This window comes from Rhineura floridana, chromosome 10, assembly GCF_030035675.1.
Source record: "Rhineura floridana isolate rRhiFlo1 chromosome 10, rRhiFlo1.hap2, whole genome shotgun sequence".
NCBI lineage: Eukaryota > Metazoa > Chordata > Lepidosauria > Squamata > Rhineuridae > Rhineura > Rhineura floridana.
In genome coordinates, this window is record NC_084489.1 from 61,212,600 (window position 1) to 61,239,009 (window position 26,410).

The 26,410-nt window shown below is 39.5% G+C and overlaps 1 protein-coding gene across 11 annotated transcripts in view; it reads left to right on the forward strand.

Moving 5' to 3' along the window:
* MLLT10 (MLLT10 histone lysine methyltransferase DOT1L cofactor) overlaps positions 1 to 26,410 on the forward strand; it is a 205,217-nt gene that overhangs the window by 6,909 nt on the left and 171,898 nt on the right. For 9 of the 11 annotated variants that reach the window (XM_061587689.1, XM_061587686.1, XM_061587687.1 and 6 more), the window contains 2 exons: positions 4,728 to 4,782; positions 20,073 to 20,182. In XM_061587689.1, coding sequence (XP_061443673.1) covers positions 4,728 to 4,782; positions 20,073 to 20,182 — 165 coding nt within the window. Of the gene's footprint in view, positions 1 to 4,727; positions 4,783 to 10,359; positions 10,404 to 11,523; positions 11,594 to 20,072; positions 20,183 to 26,410 lie in introns of those variants that run through there. The other 2 variants (XM_061587695.1, XM_061587696.1) reach the window with 2 other exon arrangements.

Sequence of the window (26,410 nt, forward strand, 5' to 3'; positions counted from 1 at the left end):
TTCTTTATTGGCAATGCAGTAAAAAAGGAAGTGTAGATGGAGAAATGAAATTGGCAGGCAATAGTGAAATAAGTTAAATGGAATATTTGCTGAAAGAAGCAAGAAGAATTTAGTCTGTCCGCATATTTGTGGCAGATTAGTCCCTGACACTTTCTTCAAAAATACAGCGTTGAGTTGTCGCTTCTTGCAATTGATTAAATGATCACAAATTAGGTCACTGTTATAAGACCTGTCTTTCATCTTCCAAATTTAGGCCTCCTTTGCTCTTGTATTCTAGGTAGAGCTTTCCTTTGTCACTTCCTTTCATGCTCCCCTATGGTAGTTTGTGAAAGGTATGCAAGCAGTATTTTCCCCTTCAGCACTGACCATACTCTTACATAGCTTTATGAGAACACTTAGCCTTTGACAGGCAATGTATGAAGATGTGTTGGTCGTGTTTACTTCAGATTGGTTTAATAAGAGATAAGAGAATACTTAATAAGCTACCTTGTTGGTTGTCTTCTGCTTTGCATGGTTGCCTTTTCATGGGTGTTGCAGCAAGTACTTCAGTGCCCTTGAAGATGACTTGGAAACTTCAGCTGGTCCAAACTGCAGTGGCCAGTTCACTGGTTGAGGTTCCATGCAGATACCATATAATCCCTGTTTTAATACAGCTGCATTGGTTGTCAGTTCATTTCTGAGTCCTATTCACAGTGCTCATGTTCGTGTTTTAAGTCCTGAACTACTTACCCCCCAAATATCTGAAAAGCCACCTTCTCCCCTACAGATCTTATTGGGTGTTTAAAAGTTCAGCAGAGGGGGGCGTTTGGGTAGATGGTTCTGGCAACTTCGCTATATAGTTTTCAGTAAATGTTGAAGACCCTGGCCTTTGACACATGAGATGTATATTTTTAAGACCCACCCTGTTTTGTGATTGTAAGTTGTTTTAAATCACTTTTAAGGATGTATTTTAGATTGTTGTAACATGCCCTGGTACCTAAGGTTGAAGGGTGGGTAACAAAGTATTAATAATAATAATAAAAACTATGAGCTATGAGCATTGCAGTCCTATTGGAGGTGTACTTGATTCTGAGTTACTGTTTTTAATTGGTGAGTCAGCTGCTTGAAGTACTTGTTCTCTTGCTGGCTTCAGGTTCTTGTACACTTATATATTAAAAATTATCTGGGTCTGATGGGTGGAAAAAGAGTCCCCGAGTTGGGTGCATTATTATCCATTTAGTCAGAGACTGCTGCAACAAGGCCTCCCATTTCTTCCCTTAGGATAATAGTTTCTTATGTTCCTGGCTTAGCCCTATTCAATGGACCTTTAGCTGCCCCCCCCCCGACGCTTATGGATTCTTTTTAGAGAGGAAAAAATTATTCTCTAGGGAGTATATATGTATGTATGTAAAGCACTGGATGAGGAGAAGCCTCTAGGAAGGCAGCCAGCGTGTTCCTGATCTGTTTTTTTAATATTGGTGGACTGAAGCTTGCTCTGGACCAGGGCCAGGAGTTTTTCTGCTGAGGGCTGCATTTTGTCAGGGGCCACATGCTGATAGTAGACAGGGCCAGAGTGAAAAGTTTCCCTGCTCTGTTTTTTTAGCTCTCCCCCACCCATTTCCCTCCCTTTAACACAGAGAGGAACTGTTTGCTTGCAGAGGACATTTGCACCTTTGTCCATTGCTCTGTTCATTTCAGCTCCATCCATTTCTGCCCCCCTGCTTCCTCCACTGCAATTCTCTGTGTCCCCCGCCCCAAGTTCACCATGTAGCAGCTGTGTCTACCTTCTCTCACTTCCTCTTCTATGTTGAAAGAGAAATTTGCAAAGAGATAGTTGAAAGAGCAAGAGTGGGCCACACAAAACTACTGGGGGCCACATAGCCACATATGAGCCTTGGACTGCAGATTCTCCACCACTGCTCTAGATCTTTCCTTTTCTCTTTAGGTCTCCTTACCTCTGAGAAATTTGCAAAATGAATTCTGCATTTGGTCTAGAAAGGTTCACTCTGATACATGACCTGTTGGATGGAGGTGTGGTGTTTTCCCTTTGGATTGTGTCTGTGGGGGAGATTGAGAAGTGGCCTTCTCAAGTTATTGTGCTCATTCTTCCTTGCTTCCATCACAGCCAGGCAGACGTGTCTGGACTGAATGGGAAACCGCTGAATGGGAGGCCCTGGGTTCTTTCTCTGCCCTGGGAAACAAAACATATAGTTTATTTTCCAGGGTCAGGAACGTTACATCTTCAGATAACTTCAGTATACCCCCATTGTTGGAATTTATGTATCTTTCTGGGAAGGGCAGGATTAGAACCAGATTTCTGCCCCCAGTTGTCCCGTGGAGAGATTCTAGAGGTGAAATTCAATGAGACCTGAAATTTGAAAACTCATGATCTACAAGGTGGATGCGGCTCCTACTGGGAGGAAGGGCAGGATGTAAATCAAATAAATAAATACATACATAAATAAGATTGCATAAGCACAGGTTTCTGTGCTGCACAATACCTTGTTCCGTTGAGAGAGGAGAACAAATTTATGGAAGTGTTGACACAATATTGAGTTGAGCAACTTAGGAAGAAATGACAATAATAACACTTTTCAACAGATGTATTCTTTTTGAAAAGAAAATTTGGTGTGCTAGCCTTCTGTTTTGTATACTTGACATTTTTGGAAGCAGTTGTGGAAAATGTAGATGTCTTGCTGTGTGCCCTGGTCTGTCCAAATAAATAAAATACTTCCTACAATCTGGCACAGAATCTGTGTTTAGTCTTGACTATTTTGAGGCAAACTGGGTGTCTTTTGAAGACTTGGAAAGTAAAAAGACCCTTGGAGAGAACATTTAGGCACCTATTCTTGGAGTGTCTTTTTATTTTTTCCTAATATTGGCCTCCGCTCCACTTCTTTCTCTGCATCCTTAAACCCTGTAAATGTCAGTATGAATAACAGAAAATTTTCAGAACCTGAATTGTGGTAGCAACGCATTACACAAGTTAAGATAATGCATAGGATTTCTGTGAAAAGATGAATTCCATGTTAGGGGTGATAATTAGGAAAGGGATTTAGAATAAAGGTGCCAATATTGCAATGTATTTCTACAGTTCTATGGTGTGACCACATTTGGAATGTTGTGTACATTTCTGATTGCTGCATCTCAAACAATACTGTAGAGCTGGAAAAGGCTAACCGAGATGTCTAGGGTTTGAAGGAATTCATTACACGGAAAAGTTACAATGTTTGGTTCTTTTAGTTTAGAAAGTGGATGAGCTAGGGGAGACATGTCAGAGGACAGAGTTTACAACAACATGTATAGTGTGATAAAGGAGGATTGACAGACATTTTTCTTCCTCTGTTATGATGCTAGAACCTGGGGTATTCGATGAAGCTGAATGATGGGAGAGATTCAGGATGGACAAAAGGATGTACTTCTTCACACAGCACATAGTTCACCAGCATAGAGAGCTTTAAAAGGGGGATAAGGCTATAAATGGCTATGAGTCATAACAGCTATATGGTGCCTCCAGGATTCAAGACAGTAGGGCAACAGAGGAAGAAAAGGCCTATTGCCTCCATGTCCTGCTTGTGGGCTTCCATACATATCTGCTTAGCAACAGTGTGAAACAGGATGCTGGACTAGATGTACTTTAGGAGTAATTCAGCCCATTCTAATGTACTTTAAAACAGGAGAAGCATTGTAATGTTCTGCTTGTGTTCTTTGAGTAGAATCTGTTTGGGCAGGGCCCCACAAATTTTAGCTGGTCTTAGTAGCCAGATCAGAGTGTATGCTGCCAGGATCTTGCACCTCTGTGTCAGTGCAATTGTACGTATTTACTTGGAAGTAAGTCCCATTATGTTCAGTAGAGCTTATTCCCAGGTAAGTGTTTGTAGGACTACAGCCTCAGTTCCTGACTTTGCACTATATCTCTCTAGGAGATCAGGGACAATCCCTGTCCATTTCCAGTCTTTTGCTGGTGGACAGCTGAAGGTACTCGAGTATTTCACCACCATAATGGCCAGTCCTAATCTTTTTCTGATTGGTAGCTTTATTTGGGAGTTGGGGGACACAATTTTCCCTTCATTTGTGCTGAAGCCTCCAGGGATAATCGCTGCCTACTCCCCAGTTCCAAGCTAGAAAGAGAGACTGGAACACTTGGAGTCACTCTCTTCAGAGGGTGATGAATTTCTTACTGTTGCAAGTGGAATAGTGGACTCCTGTGTTTAGCTTCTTTTACTTTTTGAATACACCCACATTCAGGAATGCTTCCCTCAAACATATTTATTGGGGAAGTGCAATAGTTCAGCTTCCTTGGAAGATTTATTGAATACAGGTATTGTAACTTTATTTTTGCTTTCGTTTTTCTTTTGTTTTTGTTTCACCTTATGTTTTTAAAGGTGAGATACAAATGACTAAAATAAAAATGTCCAAATGAGATGTGGAAGCACTTATGGTTGCCTTCTTTGCATTGGTGTTCATAATAGATACAAGACTAAAAGGCTTTGGAATTTTTTCTTGTCTGCCACTTAGAAACTGAGCCCCAGAAATGGCTGTTTTCATAAGGAACTTTAGATGAGTAGAAACCATAAGTGAGAAATGTAGAGATACTGAACTGCAATTTAAGCCATAGATATCTGAGAGTGTTCTCTTGACAAAAAGAAAGCATTTACAATTGTGTGAGAGAAGGCAAATAGGAACAACATGAAAATATTTGAATGGCATCTTAATTTTTGTTCATAACTGTGCTTGCCTTCCTGTAGAGATGCGAGTTATGTCCTCACAAGGATGGTGCTTTGAAGAGGACTGATAATGGAGGTAAGTGTTACCCTTTTAAACTATGTAGTAATTGAAGATTACTTCTTAAATGTCCCACTTTCTACAGTTTTGTTTCATAAGCTGATTTAAATGGAACATAGCTTGTGTGATTAAACTTTTAGGGCCCAATCTATAAATCTTCTGTTACTCTAAAGACCTTTGAAACTTATGTATTCCAGAATTTGGATATTTAATAATTTAGGTATTCATCACTGGAAAATGTATTTATTCTTTCAGCATGTATACACAAAAATCTTATCTTCCTCTTACACATGGAGAATGAGAGCACTGCATCATGCTAGAGGGCTGTATATAAATTGTAGACTTTAATTTTACGCAAAAATCATTCAGTGTATGTGAACAGTGACGGTTATTTAATTCCATTGGTGACTATGGATCACTATTCTCAAGTAGCACACTTAATATGATGAACAAGTATTTGATGATCCTACCTCACTCTAAAATGGTGCTTTCTTCTTCCTCCCTATCTGACCTGCCCCTGCTTTGTTACAACTCCAGCTGCAAATTATACATCTTTCATTTCAGGAGACAATTCCTGATGGGTAGAGGTGATAAATTCCTTTGCATAAACCGATCCTTACCAACAAAATTCAGTTTCTATATTTAAAAATATTGGATACAGAACAACTGTATTTAAATATATTTATTAAAACATTTGTGCACCCCACCTTTCTGTCCAAAACCTACGAAGTGGTGGTTAATCACTAATATCCAGTACAACATACTTAAAATAGCAACAATATTTTAGAAACACAGCATAATAAAATATGCAAGACGGTAGAGCTTTCACGTAGCAAATTGGGACACTCGCAACACCCTGGAACAGTGCCGCCTTTGCTCCGTGATGAAAATCCTAATGGAGAGAGTGAGGCCAACCTTCATAGGGAGAGAGTTTACAATTTCACTGCTGAGAAAGCTTATCCCAGAGGTAGCCAACATGGTGTTCTCCAGATGTAGTTGAACTACAACTAAACCTTTTTTTAAAAAAAATGTTTTTAATTTCTTAAATATTTTTAAAGATGTTTTGTTTCAACATATTTTAAAGTCTGTTTTTATGATGTTTTAAAGTGCTTTTAGTGCTTTTGTTTGCCGCCCTGGGGTCCTGCTGGGAGGAAGGGTGGGATATAAATAAAATAATAAATAAATAAACTCTCAACAAGCTCAAGCCAGCATGGTTAATGACCAGGGGTGGTAAGAGTTGTAGTCCAAAAACATCAGGACAGCAGACGTTGGCTACTCTGCCCTTCCTTGTAGCCATCCACTATATTTCAGGGGGAGGAAGATCTTTAATCTCTGGCTAGGCTCATACTGGAGAAAGGAAGTATTCCTGACCCAGACCATTTAGGGCTTTAAATTAGATCTTGGCACCAATGCAAGATGTTTATGAAAAAATACACAGAAACATGCCTGAACTTAATTTTTGTCATTTGTTTTGGTGAATTTCAGTGTTTTTGGTTCAGGATTTTCTTTTCCATGGCTCCCTGATGAAATTTTATAGACTTATGTCCCACCCCCACAAGAGACTTTCTGAGGCAACTTACAAAAAGCAATAAAACAACAATGAAAACATGGCAAAAATATAAACATTGATACACTAATTTTCACTTAGGAGCTACTTTTCTTACCGTAATTGTTTAGATGTGAATCAGTAACACGTCTTGTAAATTCTTAATTTTGTTTAAGCTCAAATTGTGCTCTAATAGAAGAAAACATTGTCTGCATAGTTTAGTTTTAATTTGGCTAATAATTTATTAGCATATTTTTTCTAGAAATGGAACATGGATTTTTCTTGATGTAATGTTAGGTCTTATCCACAGGATGAAGGTGTTACCCCCTGTTATTATGGGTGTTGTATGGGGGTGGAATGATTGTGGGTACTCCCTGATAAGAGGAGGGAGCTCTAGAGGTGGGGAGTGTGTAGTGCTGCCCACCTTTTTATGAGAGCCTAAGTTCTAAGTGGTAGCAGCATAAGTGGGAGTAATGCTGCTACCTGTGTACATACACATTTGTGTGTTTGGTGGGTGGAATTGTTTGTCTTTGTGGTATATTTGTGTTTTAATCTGTTAGTAATTACTATTATTTATTATTTAGTTATTTTAGGTTATATTGATGTTTAAGATGCTTTAATGCTTTGTATTGTCTTAAATGTGTAATTTGGTTTTTATGATTAATGTTAAGATGCTAATATTTAAGATGATTTTTTAAAAATGTTTTATATTGTTTTAAATGTGTAATTTTGTTTGTTTTTTACAATACGGTCAACTGCTTATAGGCTTCGTTTGAAGGATGAAGTGTTATACAAATTAAATAAATCATCATCTGCATAGGAGAGTTGTGTAAGATGATACCGAGTATATACCAAGAAATGAGTTGATTTTGCCTTTATACTGCTTTGTATGAAACAGCGGCCCATACAGAATACTTCACAAGTTTTCATTTCAGCCTTAGAGTCTTGTATTACAATCATAAATAAGTTGTTAACTTCTATGAACTTTATTGTTTAATGAATTTATATTGCTATTTTTGTCACAAGTGACATCAGTGTTACATCAACTTGTGGTTACTGGCATGGGATATATGACTATTTGGGTGGTGCCTTAGTGGGGGACTTAACTGATGCATTGCCATGGACAATTCATTGTCTGGGAGTACCCTTCAAGTCTTGCAGAGGTGGTAGGCCAATAAGGACTGCCCTCATTTGAAGGCTGATGAATCTAATCAGTTTCCAAAATACCTTTTTGGTGCTGTCTACCACTTTGACAGAGTATCCTGTCAAAGCTGTAACTGATCCCTGGAACTAAGAACCGACTTGAGTATTTCATGTGATGGGTCTAGAAAAGGAACAGCCAACGTGGTACCTCCAGATGTTGGTAAAGACTCCCAACTCCCCATCAGCTCCTGCCAGCATGGCTGTAGATATTCTAGGGAGTTGAGAAAAATGAAGGAATAGGATGGTGAGATGAGAAAAGGTGTAGGGAAAACTCAGGTTAGGTTCAGTTGAACACAGGTTTGAGCCAGTTTGAAGGCCTGTACTTTGGTGATGGTGAAGATATCTTATCCTTACTGCCATTGTATCTGCACAGTGCCATTCAGTGGAGCTTTTCCAAGTCGCAAAAGGCATATTACAACCTAGCTTGGTTTTTACTTTTAATGGTTGATAAAATACTCCCTGTTTCAAGACTGGGCTTTGGAAGGGGGGTCAGGTCTTGTTGATCATGCAGATGTTTTTATGTTTCTGGAATCACAGGGCTTTCCCCCTTGTATTATGTTTCTGTGTTTTAAATGAGGGCTGTTCTTACATTTACGATATATTAGTTAGCCTCAGGGATCCAAGGAGCCATGTTTGGAAGCATACCAATTTAAAAATACATATAAATGAGCTGCCAAACATCAAATTGCTATCTACTCAAAATTATCAGTCTCCTATTATCAGCAGTCTGGAGGAGATACTATATAATGCTAGGGCCTTTACAGCTATTTTCAGAAGTTGCTTCTGGATAATGCTTGCCTAAGATGAAAATTACACTCAGCTTAATGGTAGGGTTTGCATGGTATGTATTAGGTGTGGGCTTTGCCAGAAAAATCATGTTTTTTCTTGCTCTGGGAAAAGCTACTTTTCTCAGATTTTAAGGCATTATATAAAAATTGTTTCATTATTACCTTATTACATTTCAAACTGTGGTTGTGACACACAGCTTATTTAGTGTTGAACAAGTAAATTATGATAGACCGCATTATATTTTAGTTTTCTATTCTGTGAGTGGAATTTATACTGCATTAAAAACAGAATGGCATGTTAAAAAAGCAAAAGAAAATTGGGTGTAGATCTTAACTAAGGTTCCCAATGGTGGAAGGGGAACAGTGGCGTTTTCTCCCATTCCCCCTGCAACCCCTTTAAAAAATGTAAATGTACTACCTTCAAGTCGATTCCGACTTATGGCAACCCTATGAATAGGGTTTCCATGAGGCTGAGAGGCAGTGACTGGCCCAAAGTCACTCAGTGACCTTCATGGCTATATGGAGATTCGAATCCTGGTCTCCCAGGTAATAGTCCAACACCAGGATTGGGGGACACTCTGGAGCAGCATAACAGGGGACTGCAGGGGGAAGTAGAGAGTAATGGAAAATGTTGTCCTGCCCCCCATCCCCACAGCCTTTGCTGAATTCCACTTCCCTCTGCAAACAAAAGGGACCTTCCATTTGTACTTGAAGATGAAGAATGCTAGAAGAACAAAAGTACAAATCTTGAGACGTTAACCAAAGAGAAAGATGAGAAGCTCCGCACGCAGAAAGGGTTGCAAAAGCTGCACGTAAGACTGCATCTTGGTGATCCAGTAGATCAGTGGTTCTCAAACGGTGCGCCGCGGCACACTGGTGCACCGCAAGAGGTGACTAGGTGTGCCGCGAATATTATGAAAGTATATTTTAAAAATGAGAAGAAACCCATTTGTATTTAAGTTATTTTTATTCATAGTTTAAAATATATTAATATATTTTTAATTTTGTACACAAAGTGCGCCAGAAACTTTTTATATGTTTTACAGTGCGCCGCGAACCAAAAAAGTTCAAGAACCACTGCAGTAGATGGATCCAAACTCCACTTACACTGTGACAGTATCACTAACTTTTTGCCATACCAAACTTTTGCCATGTCCACTTTCAGTAAATTGTGCCAGTCACATTGTAGCATTATACAGTTTTTTCCCTTCTGCACCAATTTCTTTATTTAGACAAGTCTAACAGCATGTTGCTGTTCTTAAGAAGCTGGTGAAATATTAATTTAAATTCCAGTTGCTTGCTGCAGTTGGCAAAATATATCTTGCAAGATTTCCATAGACTTCTTAATCATTGCATAAACAACTGACTTGATGCTTCACTTGCACTATTACTCTTAAGTTGCACATCTTTGATCTCCTTTCCTGTTGTCTTTGAGGGTAGCTACATGGCCTGGAGCAAGAATGGACACCAGATACACCTCTTTTTAAAACTCATTATCCGTGGGGAAAAAATTGGATGTTAGTTGCTGATTGTGTGTGTGTTTAAAGACTTTTGTACAACACTTTATAAAAGGTGTGAGGGAGTTGGTTCTTTAAAACTCTGCTGTAAAGCACCCAGTATTTGTAATCTTTTCAGTTTTGTTTGGAAGCCCACAGTGTACACAACAAAGCTTTATACTTCAGTATATTTAAAGCCAGTTCTTGGATTGAAATCTGTTCCAACTGGATGATGATCAGGAATGCTGTGCAACAGCATTCTTTGTCAGCTTTATAACAGGATTTCTGGAAGGCAGCTGCTTGGTTGAAAGCCAGATAACAATGCAATAGTTTTGTCATCATTTTTTAAGGGTTAGAGTGGAGATCTCCTAAGCTTGTAAGGAATGTCACATGCCAGCTTTTGAGTCAGCAGCTTTCTTCGTCTGAATTTCATTAAGGCTCTGAACTTTTTTTTGAAAAAAAAGAAGCATTAATGCAAACTTACGTTGCTAAAGTGTTGTACCTGACTACTGCTAATATATTGTATTAAATGTTTAGATCTGATTGTAGCTGGATTTTGATATAAATTTTGAAATAAGCTACATAACCCTCCTGTTATTTTCAAAGGTGAGATTTTAATATTTGTGGTTTGATCTCAACTTTATAATGCTAGTATTGAGATAGCCTTAACAAGAACTCATGTTAAAATTGGGTAAGACTGTACTAAACACCTCAGTGTCCATATAAAGTTTTGCAAAAATTGTGTGGGTTGATTCTTCTAGGCCATCCTATTATGTGGCTCATGCAGAATAGATGTAGCTTGTGGGTTTGATGGACTTGGCAGTGCAGTTTCTTCCAGCACTATTACTTGGGACCAGAGTATGCACATCACTAGGTAAGTCCAGTGCAACTCTGCATTTAAATATAGTGCTCTTTTGATGGAACTCTAAAAGATCTGTTAACAGGCCAAGAAATAGTGTGTTGCCAGTGCTGTATGCATTTCTTTAATTTATAACATGCCCTTCCTCCCAGAAGGAGCACAGGAGCCCACCATCAAATGCATGCTCAAAGGCTTATTAGAACCTGTGCGGGATGAAATCTGTTACTTTCTACTTATGGAAGTCCTAGAGCTACTTCTATTGGGCGAAGGAGCCAACAGCCAACATCTGAGAAGAATCTACAGTGCTTGGATGGGCTAGTTGAGCAGGCATAGACCAGCTGGAATAATCTCTGAAATGCAGAGCATTCTTTCAGATCAGTTATGTTCCAGTTGTAGACTTGCTTGACAACCGCAGAAACAAACTAGGGACAAAATTTGGGTGCAGACATCATATGAAGTATGGAGAACTAGTGGATGCCTTTTGAATGGCATGACCTCAGGGCTCTTAACCCTTCTCTGTTGTAATCTCCAAGAAAAAGGGAGGGTTAGATGTGATTCTGGCTATCTCCAGGTGGCCAAGACATCCTTGGTGACCCTTGATGGAGGTTCTGTGAACACTTCCCGCAGAGCTGTAACTGCTTTACAAGGGCTCTCCTCAGCCCAAGCTATCCTGCCTTCCTGGAGATAGAAAGGTGCAGATCTTACTAGCCATCAGGATCTCATACAGGGTGATTTCCATACTCAGGGCATCATGTAAGCCCTTAATTATCCCAGCATGTAACAATGCTTGGAAAGTCTTTTGTCAACTGAATTGTTCAGAATTGGCTGTCCTTATTATCTTGGTGAAGGATATACTTCTTTTTGCAGGATGACTTGGATTCTGGTCTTCAGTCAAACACACTGAGCTTCAGTGTAATGCAAACTCTCACCATGTTTTGTAAGTTCTTCAAGTAATGTTTATGTGTTCAGTAGATGTGAACTGCTCACTGTAAATACCTAGTAGTGTTAGAACATAGGAAGTGCTGTGGCAGATAAACAGTTGTCTCTTCAGAACCCAAGGTTTTAATAAATAATAATAATAATAATAATAATGTATTTATATCCCACCACTTCTCCAAGGAGCTCAAGATGGCATACAAACATGGTTCTCCCCCTCCTCATTTAATCCCCACAACAACCCTGTGAGGTAGATTAGGCTGAGAGGCAGTGACTGGCCCAAGGTCACCCAGTGAGCTTCATGGCTTCGTGGGGATTCGAACCCTGGTCTCGCATTGTGCTACAGTGTTTGGGGAGAGAGGGAGTAATATCCATATCATGTTCAGTTGAGAGGACCACCTGGAAAACAATTAGCTCACTTAAAAAAAAAGCTGTTGCATAAATAATACTAGCCAGGAACGCAACAGGTGAGTTTCTAGGACTCTGAACAGAAGAACACGTTATTTCTAGTGGCAGAAAGCAGATGGGATACATTAGTTATAACATCAGTTATAAAAGGTTATGAGTTCCTGTGGAAAGGCAAACTGAAAAATTAACACCAGTTGCTTTCTGGGACCCAAAAGCAAGCTATACTCTTCACTTCCACATTACTGTAAGCCCCTCTACATAAAACAGAAGTTCAGTTTCCCACTGCCTCTTGTGGGCTGCTAGCTAGTCAAAGTATAGCAAAATTGATATCCTAGCTCCTTTGGGGCTGTTAGAAGCACAAAACTATTGTTTCCATCAAATAGCAACAGAAATAACTATAGCCAGAATGGTCTTTCAGTGGAACTTAATGAAAAACAGCCAAAGATTGATACATAAGCAGTATGCCAACCAGCATACATTTTTCATATGGCTGTATCTGTGGAGTGAGGAACCTTTTTCAGTCCAAGGGCTGCATTCCCTTTTGGACACCCTTCTGGGGGCCTCATTCCACCGGTTGGCAGGGCTAGAGGGAAAAATGGGTGAAGTTGTGGATGTGACTTTTGCAGAATATGTTTCATCCACACAAATTTCAGAGGATTCTGTGTACACATCCACACACCTCTCTCCATCCTCCATCCAGGCAAGCAAGATGTGTTATCATAGTTCAAGGACACATTCTAGCAAGGCAATAGCACTTGAGCTTGTGGAACTGGGCTGGTGAGAGGTGTGGAGTGTGGCCTGGGAAAAGGAAGTATGGTTAAGGGAGAGTATATCTGGATAAGAGAAACTTGCATTTCAACTGAAGCAGTTGGGAAATTAATATTCAGGTCTGCTTGTTTGATAACTTACTTTGCCAGTAGTGCACTTTTAAAATCTCCTTTGTTAAATAAGTTAATATTAGGAAGTGTTATGATAGAATGAAGGGACGCAGTGACAATATGTCAGGTATTGTTCTATTTTAACACTGCCAAAAAGAAAAGAAAAAAGCAAACTCTTAGGGCATAATGCCCTAAGAATAAGCACTTGCAGATCCTACTTATCTAGGTGGAGGTGAATTAAGCATCAGCTTAATTCTCTCTTGGAAATCAGTGAGATGGGGACATGCTTAACTTTGGTTGAGCTGTGTTTTGAAATCTTTCCCCATATTTCTTTGGTAGGCTGTGGAAGAGAAAAAAATGATGGGAGGGTGAAATTATATTTATGTTCAAAGAGTTTAAAGAATTGAGCATACTCACTTAGTGTTGACAGTGCCATTCCCAAAATTAATAATAAATTGTTATGATGTATGATTGGTTGTCATTGTAGCTAAGCACTTCCTAGGGTTGCCACCTTCCCCCCCCCAACAGGACTCCTGTCCTTTTAACAGCTGCACAACAAGTAGATATTCAACAGGTGAAGCCTTCCTCCAACACTGTCAACCAGGAGGCCCAGTTTTATGCTCTTTTAAAAGTGTATCCAGATATGCTTTTATGGAGAGTTCATGATAGGAATAGGAAGTGCTTCCTGTCTATCAGAAACAGAGGTAAATGGATGGAATGCTTTCCTTTTGAAGTTTATTTTTGAGTGTTGAAATAGTATTTGTGTGTATTGTAAAATGAATTTCCAGTTGCATGGTAGTCACACATACTGGTCCTAATCTAGCATAAGTCATGACTAACAGTGCAATTCTAACCATGTCTACTCAGAAGTAAGTCCCATTGAATTCACTGGGGCTTACTTCCTGGTAAGCAGGGTGAGGATTGCAGTTTAAGTACCCTTGGAACAACATAGTCCTGACTATAATCTGAAGCACCAGTACGTCCAGTAGAGCTTATTCGTGTTTAATATTTAATGGGGTTGCAGCCATTGAAAATAAACCTCACATAGGTAATTAAGTACTTGTTTGGTCACCTGTGTTGTATAAAACTCTTTCACCTGACCAGATGTTTCTGTTGAACCTTTCTGGCTTCTACAGTGCAGTCTGGAAATTGAACATGTGCCACTTTCTCCTGGGCTAATCCCAAAAGGACTTGCAGAAAGGTGTGTGTGTGTAAAAACTCACAAAATCTGTAATTGGATTTAAAATGCCTTTTAAAATCTTGAGATATTTTGGATGTTTCCAAATGTTTGGATATTAATCCCTGCTCATAAGGAAAACTGTAGGGAATGGGTTTTCCTTTGTTGGCCTTCTGCAAACAAGAGCCTCAGTCTCAAAGGGCAACATTTTAATGTCTTGAGTGCCTTGGGTTTTACCCTACAGAAGTGCCTCTTAGGGGTGGAGATGATGATGATGATGATCATCATCATCAATTTGTCTGGCACTTTACAAAGTATGACAGTTCCCTGTCCCAAAGAGCTTACAGCCTAAAATTCAAAATAGGGAGAAAGCTGTGGTGGAAGAAGGAGATGGCTATAGAAATAAAAGGAAAGAATATGCACTCCTTTCAGTTACGTGTACTTGGGCTTAGATTAATTAGGCGATAGGAAGTGAGACTTCATGCTGTTTGTACTTACATGGCAAGTCAGACAGAATTGCATTCTTAGGGGTTGTGCCAAAGGGTAGGTTTTGAGGAAGAATTTGAAGGGGAAAAGATGGCATCCTGGTGCTGTTGGGGGAGGAAGTTCTAGTTATAAGAGATGGCACATATGAAATGGAGAGCCAGTGTGGTGTAGTGGGTAGAGTGTTGGACTATGACCTGGGAGACCACGGTTCGAATCCCCACACAGCCATGAAGCTCACTGGGTGACCTTGGGCCAGTCACTGCCTCTCAGCCTCAGAGGAAGGCAATGGTAAACCCCCTCTGAATACCGCTTACCATGAAAACCCTATTCCTAGTCGGAATCGACTTGAAAGCAGTCCATTTCCATTTTCATATGAAATGACAGTCATTTTATGGAGCTGGAGAGCTTTGGACAACTGAAGGTAATATAGTTGGAGGAGCAAAGGTCATGATTAGGGATATATTGAGATATGAAGGCAAAGAGATAAAGCAGGCAAGGCTATGGAAGGGTTTGAATGTAAGGATAGGGAGTTTGTTCTGGATCTGGGTGTAGCTTGAAAGCTTTGGTCAGTGAACATTTTGAAGTTCTCATGGGCATTCTCAGTGGGGAGAAATGATTTGGGCTTAAAAGGTGGAGTAACTCTTGTTGTCTCATCTGGAATAACGTGTGGTTTGTTGTTGTTGTGTGCCTTCAAGTCAATTATGACTTATGGCGACCCTATGAATCAGCGACCTCCAATAGCATCTGTCATGAACCACCCTGTTGAGATCTTGTAAGTTCAGGTCTGTTGCTTCCTTTATGGAACCAATCAATATCTTGTTTGGCCTTCTTCTTTTTCTACTCCCTTCTGTTTTTCCCAGCATTATTGTCTTTTCTAGTGAATCGTGTCTTCTCATTATGTGTCCAAAGTATGATAACCTTAGTTTCATCATGTTAGCTTCTAGTGATAGTTCTGGTTTAATTTTTTCAAACACCCAATTATTTGTCTTTTTGCAGTCCATGGTATGTGTAAAGCTCTTCTCCAACACCACATTTCAAATGAGTTGATTTTTCTCTTATCTGCTTTTTTCATTGTCCAACTTTCACATGCATACATAGAGATCAGGAAAACCATGGTCTGAATGATTCTGACTTTAGTGTTCAGTGATACATCCTTGCATTTGAGGACCTTTTCTAGTTCTCTCATAGCTGCCCTCCCCTCTCCTAGCCTTTTTCTGACTTTTTGACTATTGTCTCCATTTTGGTTGATGACTGTGCCAAGGTATTGATAATCCTTGACAAGTTCAATGTCCTCATTGTCAACTTTAAAGTTACATAAATCTTTTGTTGTCATCACTTTAGTGTTTTTGACGTTCAGCTGTAGTCCTGCTTTTGTGCTTTCCTCTTTAACTTTCATCAGCATTCATTTCAAATCATTACTGGTTTCTGCTAGTAGTGTGGTATCGTCTGCATATCTTAAATTATTGATATTTTTCCCTCCAATTTTCACACCTCCTTCATCTTGGTCCAATCCCCTTTCCATATGATATGTTCTGCATATAGATTAAACTTATAGGGTGATAAAATACACCCCTGTCTCACACCCTTTCTGATTGGGAACCAATCGGTTTTTCCATATTCTGTCCTTACGGTAGCCTCTTGTCCAGAGTATAGGTTGCTCATCCGGACCATCAGATGCTGTGGCACCCCCATTTCTTTTAAAGCATTCCATGGTTTTTCATGATCTACACAGTCAAAGGCTTTGCTGTAATCTATAAAGCACAGGGTGATTTCCTTCTGAAATTCCTTGGTCTGTTCCATTATCCAACATATGTTTGCGATATGATCTCTGGTGCCTCTTCCCTTTCTAAATCCAGCTTGGACGTCTGGCATTTCGTGCTCCATATATGGTAAGAGCCTTTGTTGTAGAATCTTGAGCATTACTTGCATGGGATATTAAGGCAATAGTTTAATAATTACTGCATTCCCTGGGATCCCCTTTCTTTGGAATTGGGATATATACTGAATGCTTCCAGTCTGTGGGCCATTGTTATTTCCCCATATTTCTTTGACAAATGTTTGTCAAAATTTGGACAGATTCAGTCTCGGTAGCTTGTAGCAACTCTGTTGGTATGCCATCTGTTCCTGGTGATTTGTTTCTTCCAAGTATTTTAAGAGCAGCTTTTACCTCACATTCTAAAATTTCTGGTTCTTCATTGTACGGTTCCTCCATGAATGAATCCTTGCATCTCTTTTATAGAGTTCTTCAGTGTATTGCTTCCATCTTCCTTTTATCTCGGTCAGTCAGTGTATTCCCCTGTTGATTATTCAACATCCCTACTCTCCGCTTAAATTTCCCTTTCTACCTATTTCTATACAATAACTATTGTAATACAGTAGGGCCCCACTTCTCGGCGTTCTGTTAATACGGCACCAGTGGGGTGATCAGTTGGAGCTCCCCGCACTCCAGCTGATCACGCACCGGAGGAGGGGAAGATCAGCTGTAGCTCGCTACAGCCAATCTTCTCTTCTGGCGCAATCAGACTCCCGTTCGAGCTGATCGCGCCCGAGGAGGGAAGATCTGGTCTTCTCCTCCTCTGGTGCAATCAGTGGGTTAGGTTCCAGACCCCTGCGCTACAGCTGATCCGCTTTCTGGTGGTTTTCGCTTTCCGTTGGGGGTCTGCAACCTAACCTGCCATAGGAGTGGGGCCCTACTGTAGTTCTTTGTTCCTACATACTAATCACTATATAGTTGTATTTAAGGTTCTAACTGTGTTTCTGTCTCCTTTTGCTTTTGCTTTCCTTCTCTCTTTAACCATTTTAAGAGTTTCTTCAGTCATCCATTGAGGTCTTTCTCTCTTTTTAACGAGAGGTATTGTCTTTTTGCGTTCTTCCCTGATAATGTCTCTGACTTCACTCCATAGTTCTTCTGGTTCTCTGTCAACTAAGTTTAACACCTCAAACCTGTTCTTATTTGATCTTTATGTTCTTCTGGGATGCTATTTGAATTGTATTTTGGCATTATGATTGCTTTCTTTTTCTTTAGCTTTACTCTGATTTTTGATATTACCAGTTCATGATGTGTACCACAGTCTGCTCCTGGTCTTGTTTTTGCAGAAAGTATGGAACATCTCCATCTTCTGTTACCAATTATATAATCAATTTGATTCCTATATTAACCATTTGGTGATGTCCACGTGTACAGTTGTCTTTCCAGTTGGTCAAAAAATGTGTTTGCAAGAAACAAATTATTGGCTTCACAGAATTCAATAAGTCTCTCTCCTGCTTCAGTTCTATCTCCTAAGCCCAATTTCCCCACAATTCCTAGTTCTTCTCTGTTCCCTGCTTTTGCATTCTAGTTCCCCATGACTATCAGCACATCTTGTTTTAGGTGACTGTAATTTGGTGCAATGTAGCATTATTGTACAGCCATATTTGGGGCTGGGGGTGTCAATAGTCAGAAAGAAAGCATCCCCCCCAAATTCTTACATATTTGGATAGGGAGAGGTTCTTTATTCAAGGAAAGTATTGCCAGTGTTTCGTGGGAAGTAAATACAAGGCCAAACTAGATGTGATGTTATGCCTGTGATTGGCACTTAGGTGTTTTGGATTTTCTCTATTAAATACTGCTGAAGGAGGCCTGATTGGGAACTTGAGGTAGGGATGGGGGAGGGGATTTAATTCTTTGCTCCTGCCACTGTTCCAGTGTGGATAGGACTTCCCCAGTGGTTACCATTTGTCCTTGGAGGAAAGCTGCCATTGGCAGTAAAGATTTTAGCAGACAGTAAAATGCACAAGCGCCAGTCATGTGCAGAATGGCATGTCTAGTTTGGCCTTGAGAGTGCATTATCTATGTTGTTGTGTAGACATTCTCTCTTGTGGAGTTTGGGGTGTGTGGCATGACATTTGTGCATACTGGAATGGGTTGATTCAGACTTTATAGCAAGAGTGTTTGTTACATATATACAAGCAGTATGTATGCCTTAAACACCAGAAATTCTTTCAATTTTACATGTTTTTTAAGGTAGTGCTGGAGCACGTTCCAGAGAGCTGCAGACAATGGATGATTTCTCAATTCATGTACAAACATGCTTACAAACATGTTTCTGCTTCGCATAATATTTGTTGTTCACAGCCTTGCCATGTAAAACATGAGACTGCAAGACACTTGTGGTGATAAATGTGCTGTCTTACTTCATGTATGGTTTCCAGTGTGTTTTCTAGTAAGGATCTGAAATAGCTCATATTTGAAACATTTCTGGTTGTTTGGCTCTGGGACATTAACTTCATTTATTGGATACATTTCTGAATTGTAAGATGTGCTGGGCTCTATAGAATTCAGAAGTCGCAAGTGCCCTTTCCAGAGGACTTTCAGTGAACAGAGTCTGCCAAGAGAATAACAAGAAAGGACTAGGGGTTGCTTATTGATGGTAGTCAGAATAGTGAGGCTGGTGCTGTTTGCTGAAGAAAAGAATTTGAAGAGGGAGCCTTGTAGAAGAAATGTAGCATGACAGGAGAAGGACTAGAATTGGGCTAGATGGATTTATATGAATACTGGAGAAGTCGGATAGATGATGCTTCTAATGTGTACACTCTGTACTCCTCCTGTGATATTTTTCTCTGTGTGTGGTGATGATGGGGGAATGTTAGCACAGATAACTAGTGTTCCCAGGACTGGGACCTAATTTTTTGTGGAAAGCTGCAATTATTTCTGAACATTCCTACTATCCTGCTACTTTTCATATTGGGAAATTGATGCATCATACTGCCTGAGAATTCTCTGTATAAAGCAATACAGGACAGAATATGGGCAGCTCTTGAATAGCAAAGTAATTTTCAAGCTGAGCTATTTATGCAATGAAACAGTAGCAGACATGGTTAAATTGTTTTCTATAGCAAGCACAAATTGGCAACTCTCTTGGGAACCACAGAGAACCTGAAATTAGGCAGGCTCTTATCTGGGTCAAGAATCCTTGGAAATGGAAAAGAAAAAAGTCAGAAAAGAATATCCTACTTGTCTATGAAATACCATCAAAAACTACTGAAAGGAAGCTAAAAAAATATTGTGCTTTGTGCTGAAATATTATTCTGGGATACCAGTACAGGAAGCCATAAAATGTAAGGGTATTAGGTCTAAGTAACAACAGAAAAAGCAAAAATTCATTCTTTCTTATGGAAAGACTTATATGAAGAGAAGCCATTCTAGTTTAATCACTTGCATGTTCTGTTCCTGTTTACACATATGCAACTCCATTGATTTTAATATGAATTAAGAACTGGGCACAAGATAGGTGTTTTGTTTCTACTTTTCCAAAATCATTATTTAATTTGTATTGGTTGTTTTACTGACCAGGAATGTAGCTCTTTGAAAATGTGTTGCAATCTTATCTTGTCTCCGCATGCTATGATATGCTAAGGAATGTATTAGTTATATTGTTTTAAATAATTGAAAATACATGCAAATCGTATGAAAGGTTCTTTGTTATAGTTGAAATTATTCTACTTGCAATGTCAAAAACCATTAAGAATAAAATGCAATTAACTTTTTATAGGTTGGGCTCATGTGGTTTGTGCTCTGTACATTCCCGAGGTGCAATTTGCAAATGTTTCTACAATGGAACCTATCGTGTTGCAGTCTGTCCCTCATGATCGTTACAACAAGGTATAATTATATTATGACTTACTTTTAAAATATAATTTCATTATTTAATGAAGATTTTAAATATTTCAAGTCTTATTAAAAACCATGCACACTTTGCTTTGAAAGTTTTGCACTTTTTAAAACATTTTACATGAAAGTAAATTGCATTCTTTGTCTTACTGAAGTTGATAGAATTAAGTAATATTTACTTAGATATCTGATGTTTTCACCATAGTCTGAAGCATTTTATTGTTACCAAATTTTTCCAAGGTAACTAACAAAGTATTTATAGCATTTTCTGTTTTATCAGTAATTGCTGTATTTAGCATCAGATTGTTGATAAATTTCTTGATAAGGAAATAAAAGTTCTTATTAAAAGCTAATTGATTGGAACACGTGTTGCAGGATTTGAATTATGTTAGTTCACCCTGCCCTTGGGCCTCTACAGATTCTGTACATTGGTGTTGTAGTTGTATAGCACCCAGACAAAACCAGAGTGTACAGACAAGTGATTCAGATCTTCTAATATAATGTTCATTGAGGGTGTACCATATTCATCTGTACACTGTATCTAACTGTGATGCTCCCCCCCCCCAATTGGGGAAGCAACATGCGGAATCAGGGAGATCAAGTGTACTGGTAGATGCAATACAGCCCCATTGTAAGATGTGGCAAGAGGAGGACTTGCACAAATCTTGAGATCTGTTCCCTTTGTTACTACTGACTAATAAAATAATACCTAAACAGGTCTGCTCTTTTATCTTCATCTTTTAGCTTCTCTTACAGGTATTTTTAACTTTGTCAGATGTCAAGTATTACAAAGCTAAAATTAAACTTACATAAACAGTGGTATCCTATATAGGCCAAGTTATGCAGCTGTGATACTAGTTGCATAAACTGGGGGATGAGGATTATTATTTATTACATGTATATCCCACTCTTCCTCTCAAAGGATCTTAGGGATGTGATTAGACTTGATTTTTCTTTAACAGCAGTACCACAGGCTGTATGGAAAACTGCTTTTGAAACTGAAAGGTGTTTCAAAAGTTGTTGGATTTCAGAATCTGCTATTCACAGAGAAGTCAATAACACTGAGCTACTGCAAGTTACTTGCATGAGCCTGCATAGCTGTTTCAGGCATAATTTTATTTCTCATAGCTTCTAGACATGGTTTCTAAAGACCTCAGCATTTATTCTTGCTTCAGCTTTTGTTATTCTTACTTTCAGTCATTACATTTCTTCATTCCCATTAATAAAAAAATAACTTTTTGAGGGTACCTTTCCCCAGTACATCATCTATTCCTCTTAAGTGTGTTTCTGTCATGAAAGACCTATGATTCCAAGAAAACAAGTCCTTGTGTTACTTAGCCATATCACACTATGCTAACATGTAACTGCTGTTTTATAACATGTTCAGCCTAATCTAGTGACATTGATATTTCTGTGGAAGCAGGATTAGTTACTCTGTGTGTGGTTCTCATGCTGGATTTGAAATAATGCATATTCCCTGCCCACTGAGGTGATTGGCATAGTGGTTTTGTTTAGAGCAGGGACTAAAACTAAGGTGCCTGTTCCCTCTCTGCTATACAGGTGGTTGGCTCTGTAAAAGTTGATGACACTGATAATGTGATCAATAAGTCAGATAGGTGTGCAAAAGCAGGCACGGGCAGTCCACTACTATACACATGGCTGGATTGAGTTTTTGTGGATGATCTAGAGAACATAAAAGCACATGTTCTAATGGTTGTACCAAACTGTTTTGTAATTGAGACTGATATTTCAAAAAGAGCTGTCTTCAGTATGTGTGTGGTCTTCCAGTGTCAAAGACTATTATGGAAGAAATAAAAATATATGTATTTGGGGGTTGTTTATAACACTGCAAGTGTTGCTGCATATAGTATATAAATTTAGAGGGGATATGCTTATATACCATGTGCAATTGTGGTGTTCCCCATAAAGTGAGAGAAACAAGGTCATTATGTGATCTTGTCTATGCATGGTAACAACCCAGGGTCAGTCACAGCTCTCTGTGGCAGATTTATATTACATAACACAGAGTCACTTCGATAATGTGTAAAAAGACTTTAGGAGTCCTGCCTATTATTGTTGATGATGCATCTTCAGGCTTTCTTAGCAGGCATTTATTGGTAACTACTTAATCAGTACTAAAAAGAATGGGCTGCTCAACACAAGGACTGGATGTGTAGAGTATACACATGGTGGGGCTTATGTGCCCTCTTTCACCACATGCACTACAAAGATAAACATCAGATATACAGTGCCTTGCAAAAGTAATCAGACCCCTGACCAATACTCTCATATTACTGAATTACAAATAGTACATTGTAATTTTGATCTGTATGATATTTTATTTTGAAACACCGAAACTCAAAATCAATTATTGTAAGGTGACATTGGTTTTATGTTGGGAAATGTTTGTAAGAAACATAAAAAACTGAAACATGTTGCTTGCATAAGCTTGCATAAGCATTCAACCCTCCCCACGTTAATATTTGGTAGAGCCACCTTTAAGTCTTTTGGGGTAGGGACATACTAGCTTTGCACACAGTGTCAGAGGGATTTTGGCCCATTCTTCTTCGGAGATTTGCTCCAGGTTGGATGGACATGGGTTGCAGACTGCAATTTTCAAAGAGTGCTACAGATTCTCAAAGGGATTGAGATCAGGACTTTGATTGTGCCGCTGTAGGACATTCACCTTTTTGTTCTTGAGCCACTCCAATGTTGCTTTGGCCTTGTGCTTGGGATCATTGTCCTGCTGAAAAGTGAATCTCCTCCCAAGCGTCAGTTTTTTAGTGGACTGAAGCAGGTTCTCTTGCAGTATTTCCCTGTATTTTGCTCCATCCATTCTTCTTCAGTTTTAACAAGATGCCCAGTCCTTCTGATGAGAAGCATCCCCACAGCATGATGCTGCCTCCACCATACTTCACTGCAGGGATGGTGTGTCTTGAGGCATGGGCAGTGTTAGGTTTGCACCACACACAGCTGTTTGAGTTTTGGCCAGAAAGCTCTATCTTGGTTTCATCTGACCACAAAACCTTTTCCCACATGGCAGCTGGGGCACTCTCATGCTTCCTGGCAAACTTCAGATGTGCTTTCAGATCTATTTTTTGAGCAACAGCTTCTTTCTTGCCACCCTCCCATACAGGCCAGTGTTATGCAGAGCTCTTGATATGGTTGACTGGTGCACCATTACTCCACTCCCAGCCACTGAACACTGTAGCTCCTTCACAGTGATTGTTGGCCTCTCTGTGGCTTCTCTCACAAGTCTCCTTCTTGTTTGAGCACTGAGTTTTGAGGAACAGCCTTTTCTTGGCAGTGCCTGGGTGGTGTGATGCAGCTGGCACTTCCTAATTATTGATCCAACTGTGCTCACTGGGATATCCAAACACATGGATATTATTTTGTACCTTTTTCCTAATCTTATGCATTTGTATTACATTATCTCTTAATTCTGTAGAATGCTCTTTGGTCTTCATTTTCCTTCAGATCCACAGCCTGACCAATGATCCTTCAGCAGTGGGGGTTTTATCCTGACAACGTGACAGCAACTTTAATGGTTCATAGGTCGAGGCCAATGGTAAGGTAATTGTGTCCTCGATAGAGCAGTTTCTTTCATCTGTGTGAACTAGGAGCTTCTACAGCACAGGGGTTGAATAATTATGCAAGCAATGTGTTTCACTTTTTTATGTTTCTTACAAACATTTCCCAACATAAAACCAATGTCACCTTACAATAACTGATTTTGAATTTCAGTGTTTCAAAATAAAATATCATACAGATCGAAATTACAATGTACCATTTGTAATTCAGTAATATCAGAGCATTGCTGAGGGGTCTGATTACTTTTGCCAGGCACTGCATCTCATGGGCAAACATATGACATTTAAGTAAACTTGTCAAGGAAAACCTTTGTTAACATCAAGTAAAATTTTTTGGCTTTACATGGATTTGTATTTTAAGAAAGCAAAAAGACTGCTTTTGTGGCATCAGTGTAACATTTAACTAAGATTAAGATAGGTGCGAAAAGGGCAGAGGAAAGTTCACTCCTCTGAGAAGGAGAAAGGCCTATGCTCAGAGTTCCTGCTTCTGCACTAGTCAGAGTGGTACATTTATAGAGTATTACAGCACTGTCTCTTAGCCTAACCTATCCTCAAACGATTGTTGTGGCGATAAAATAGGGAGAGGGAGAACCCTGTATGCCAATTTGAACTCTTTGGAGGAAAGGTGGGAAGTAAATGTTTTAATTTAAAGTGAACATCAATAAATAAATTAGAAAGTCAAGAATAAACTTGAGAATAGAGTACTGTCTCAATAATTCACACTCTTTGGAAATTTAAGAATCTGTCTACCAGAATAAGGGCCATTTCTCATATAACACTAAGCCATCAGCTCTAGTATGGAACAAGCCTTGGGCTTCCCCTAGAACAATCAAAAGGAGCAGATAGGGAACAGCTGGTTCTAAACAAGTTGTCTGTGTTACCACTAATTCCTCAGGTTCAGATGTTAGTTTAAACTATGGCTTGTTCAGATAAACCAGGGTCAAACACTGGTCAGTGAGAGTCAATGTGAGTGAGTGGAGAGTGATGCGCATTGGGGACAACAAACACAAATTATCCATTTTGTTAGGACCACCACCTACTTGGAAGTCAGGGTCAATCTTCTGTCATTTGAGGTGAAGGAGTGCTGCATTCTTCCAGTCTGGCACTTTTTGGACCGGAATAAGGTTTTAAGAAGCTTTCGGCATATTTTTTTTACTCCTTTTTACTTTTATTCTTAACTTTTCCTTCCTTCACTAAGTTGTGAAGTCAAGGAGATATTTAAAAAAAAGGCTTTTGAGGAAGAAGCCATGGAGATCTACAGCATATGGCCCATCTAGGTAGCACTGTCTGCTGAGAGCAGTTCTCTATAACCTGAGGCAGAAGTCTTTTGGTGTAATACTAGAAATCCTTTCAATTAGAGATGCATATGCAAAGTGTGAGCTCAGGGCTTCTGCCTGTCCTCCTTGGATTGGGACAATTGGGAACTGGTGGCCAAGGGTTTTTCAAGGTTTTTTGTGTAGCCTCTTCTTTCTTTTCCTTGCTGTCTCATCAGAAGAGCTGCAGAATGAGGACTGCAGCCCCACATATCTCTCATGTCCTCTTCCCATCCCACCCCCAAGTGAGGCAGAAAAGAGAAATAGCTGCTTTCCCTTTTGCAAAACACTTGCTTAATCAGTCATGCAGAAAGAAATAGGGCTTTATGGAAGAGGCAGACTGTGCCTCAAAAGGACTCTCCTGCCACTTTCTGTTTCTTAAACCATCAGGAGTAAAAAACATTTGGAGCTTTGTTGGAAGCCCAAGGTATTAGCGTGGAGCAAACTCCCATGTCCCCAAATGCCTTGGAGCTGTGATCCAAGCAGTTTGTGGCCAATAAGATGATAAACTCTATCACTGTGGAGCTAAGTTAATGGGGCTACCATTGGGAGATCCATCATAAAAGAGTGTGGAAGAAGAATTGCAAATCAGTTCACTGGAGCTGTTCCATACCTATTCAACCGCAAATAGATGCTTGCTATCTCTATTGGGAGTCAGAAGCTGTCTGCAAAACCTCTGGTTCCAAGCCTCGTTCTTGGCAGAGTGATGGATGACACAGTCTCCGTAAAAGTCTGAGATAGTATCCCCTACCTACTGAGGCTTTGATAGGGCATCCACATGAGAATCTTGGTTTCTGCCTAGGAGGCAACATTCCAGCCCTGTCAATGGATCTGTAGCTCCTTTATAGGAGGGCTACCTGTGCACTAAGGGAGGTATCCACAGAATCCCACTGGTGTGCAGGTAAGAAAGTATGCTTCCTATAGCATTCTTACTCAAACCTTTCACAGAAGCCTTCATGCTGTAGACCTTTCTGACAAAAGGCAAGATAGGTTTCAATAAATGGTTCAATGAACATTTTATCCTCCTAGTGCATCCCTTTCTAGAGAATGATACATATTATATGCCATTCTAACTGGTTAGAATATCAGATGTTAAGAAAATGAAAGCCTTGCTGGTATTATTTTAAATAGTATTTCCTGGCAAAAAAAATAGGACCACACTTTATTTTTGTAAAGACAAAACTTCATAACAACAACTGACACATGTAGATGAAAGAAAGAACTTACATGTATAAATTTACTTGACGGTGTGCTCTATTCCACTAGACCAAAAACTTTCTCCAGTCTTTCAATTAATGTTGATACCTGATTAAACA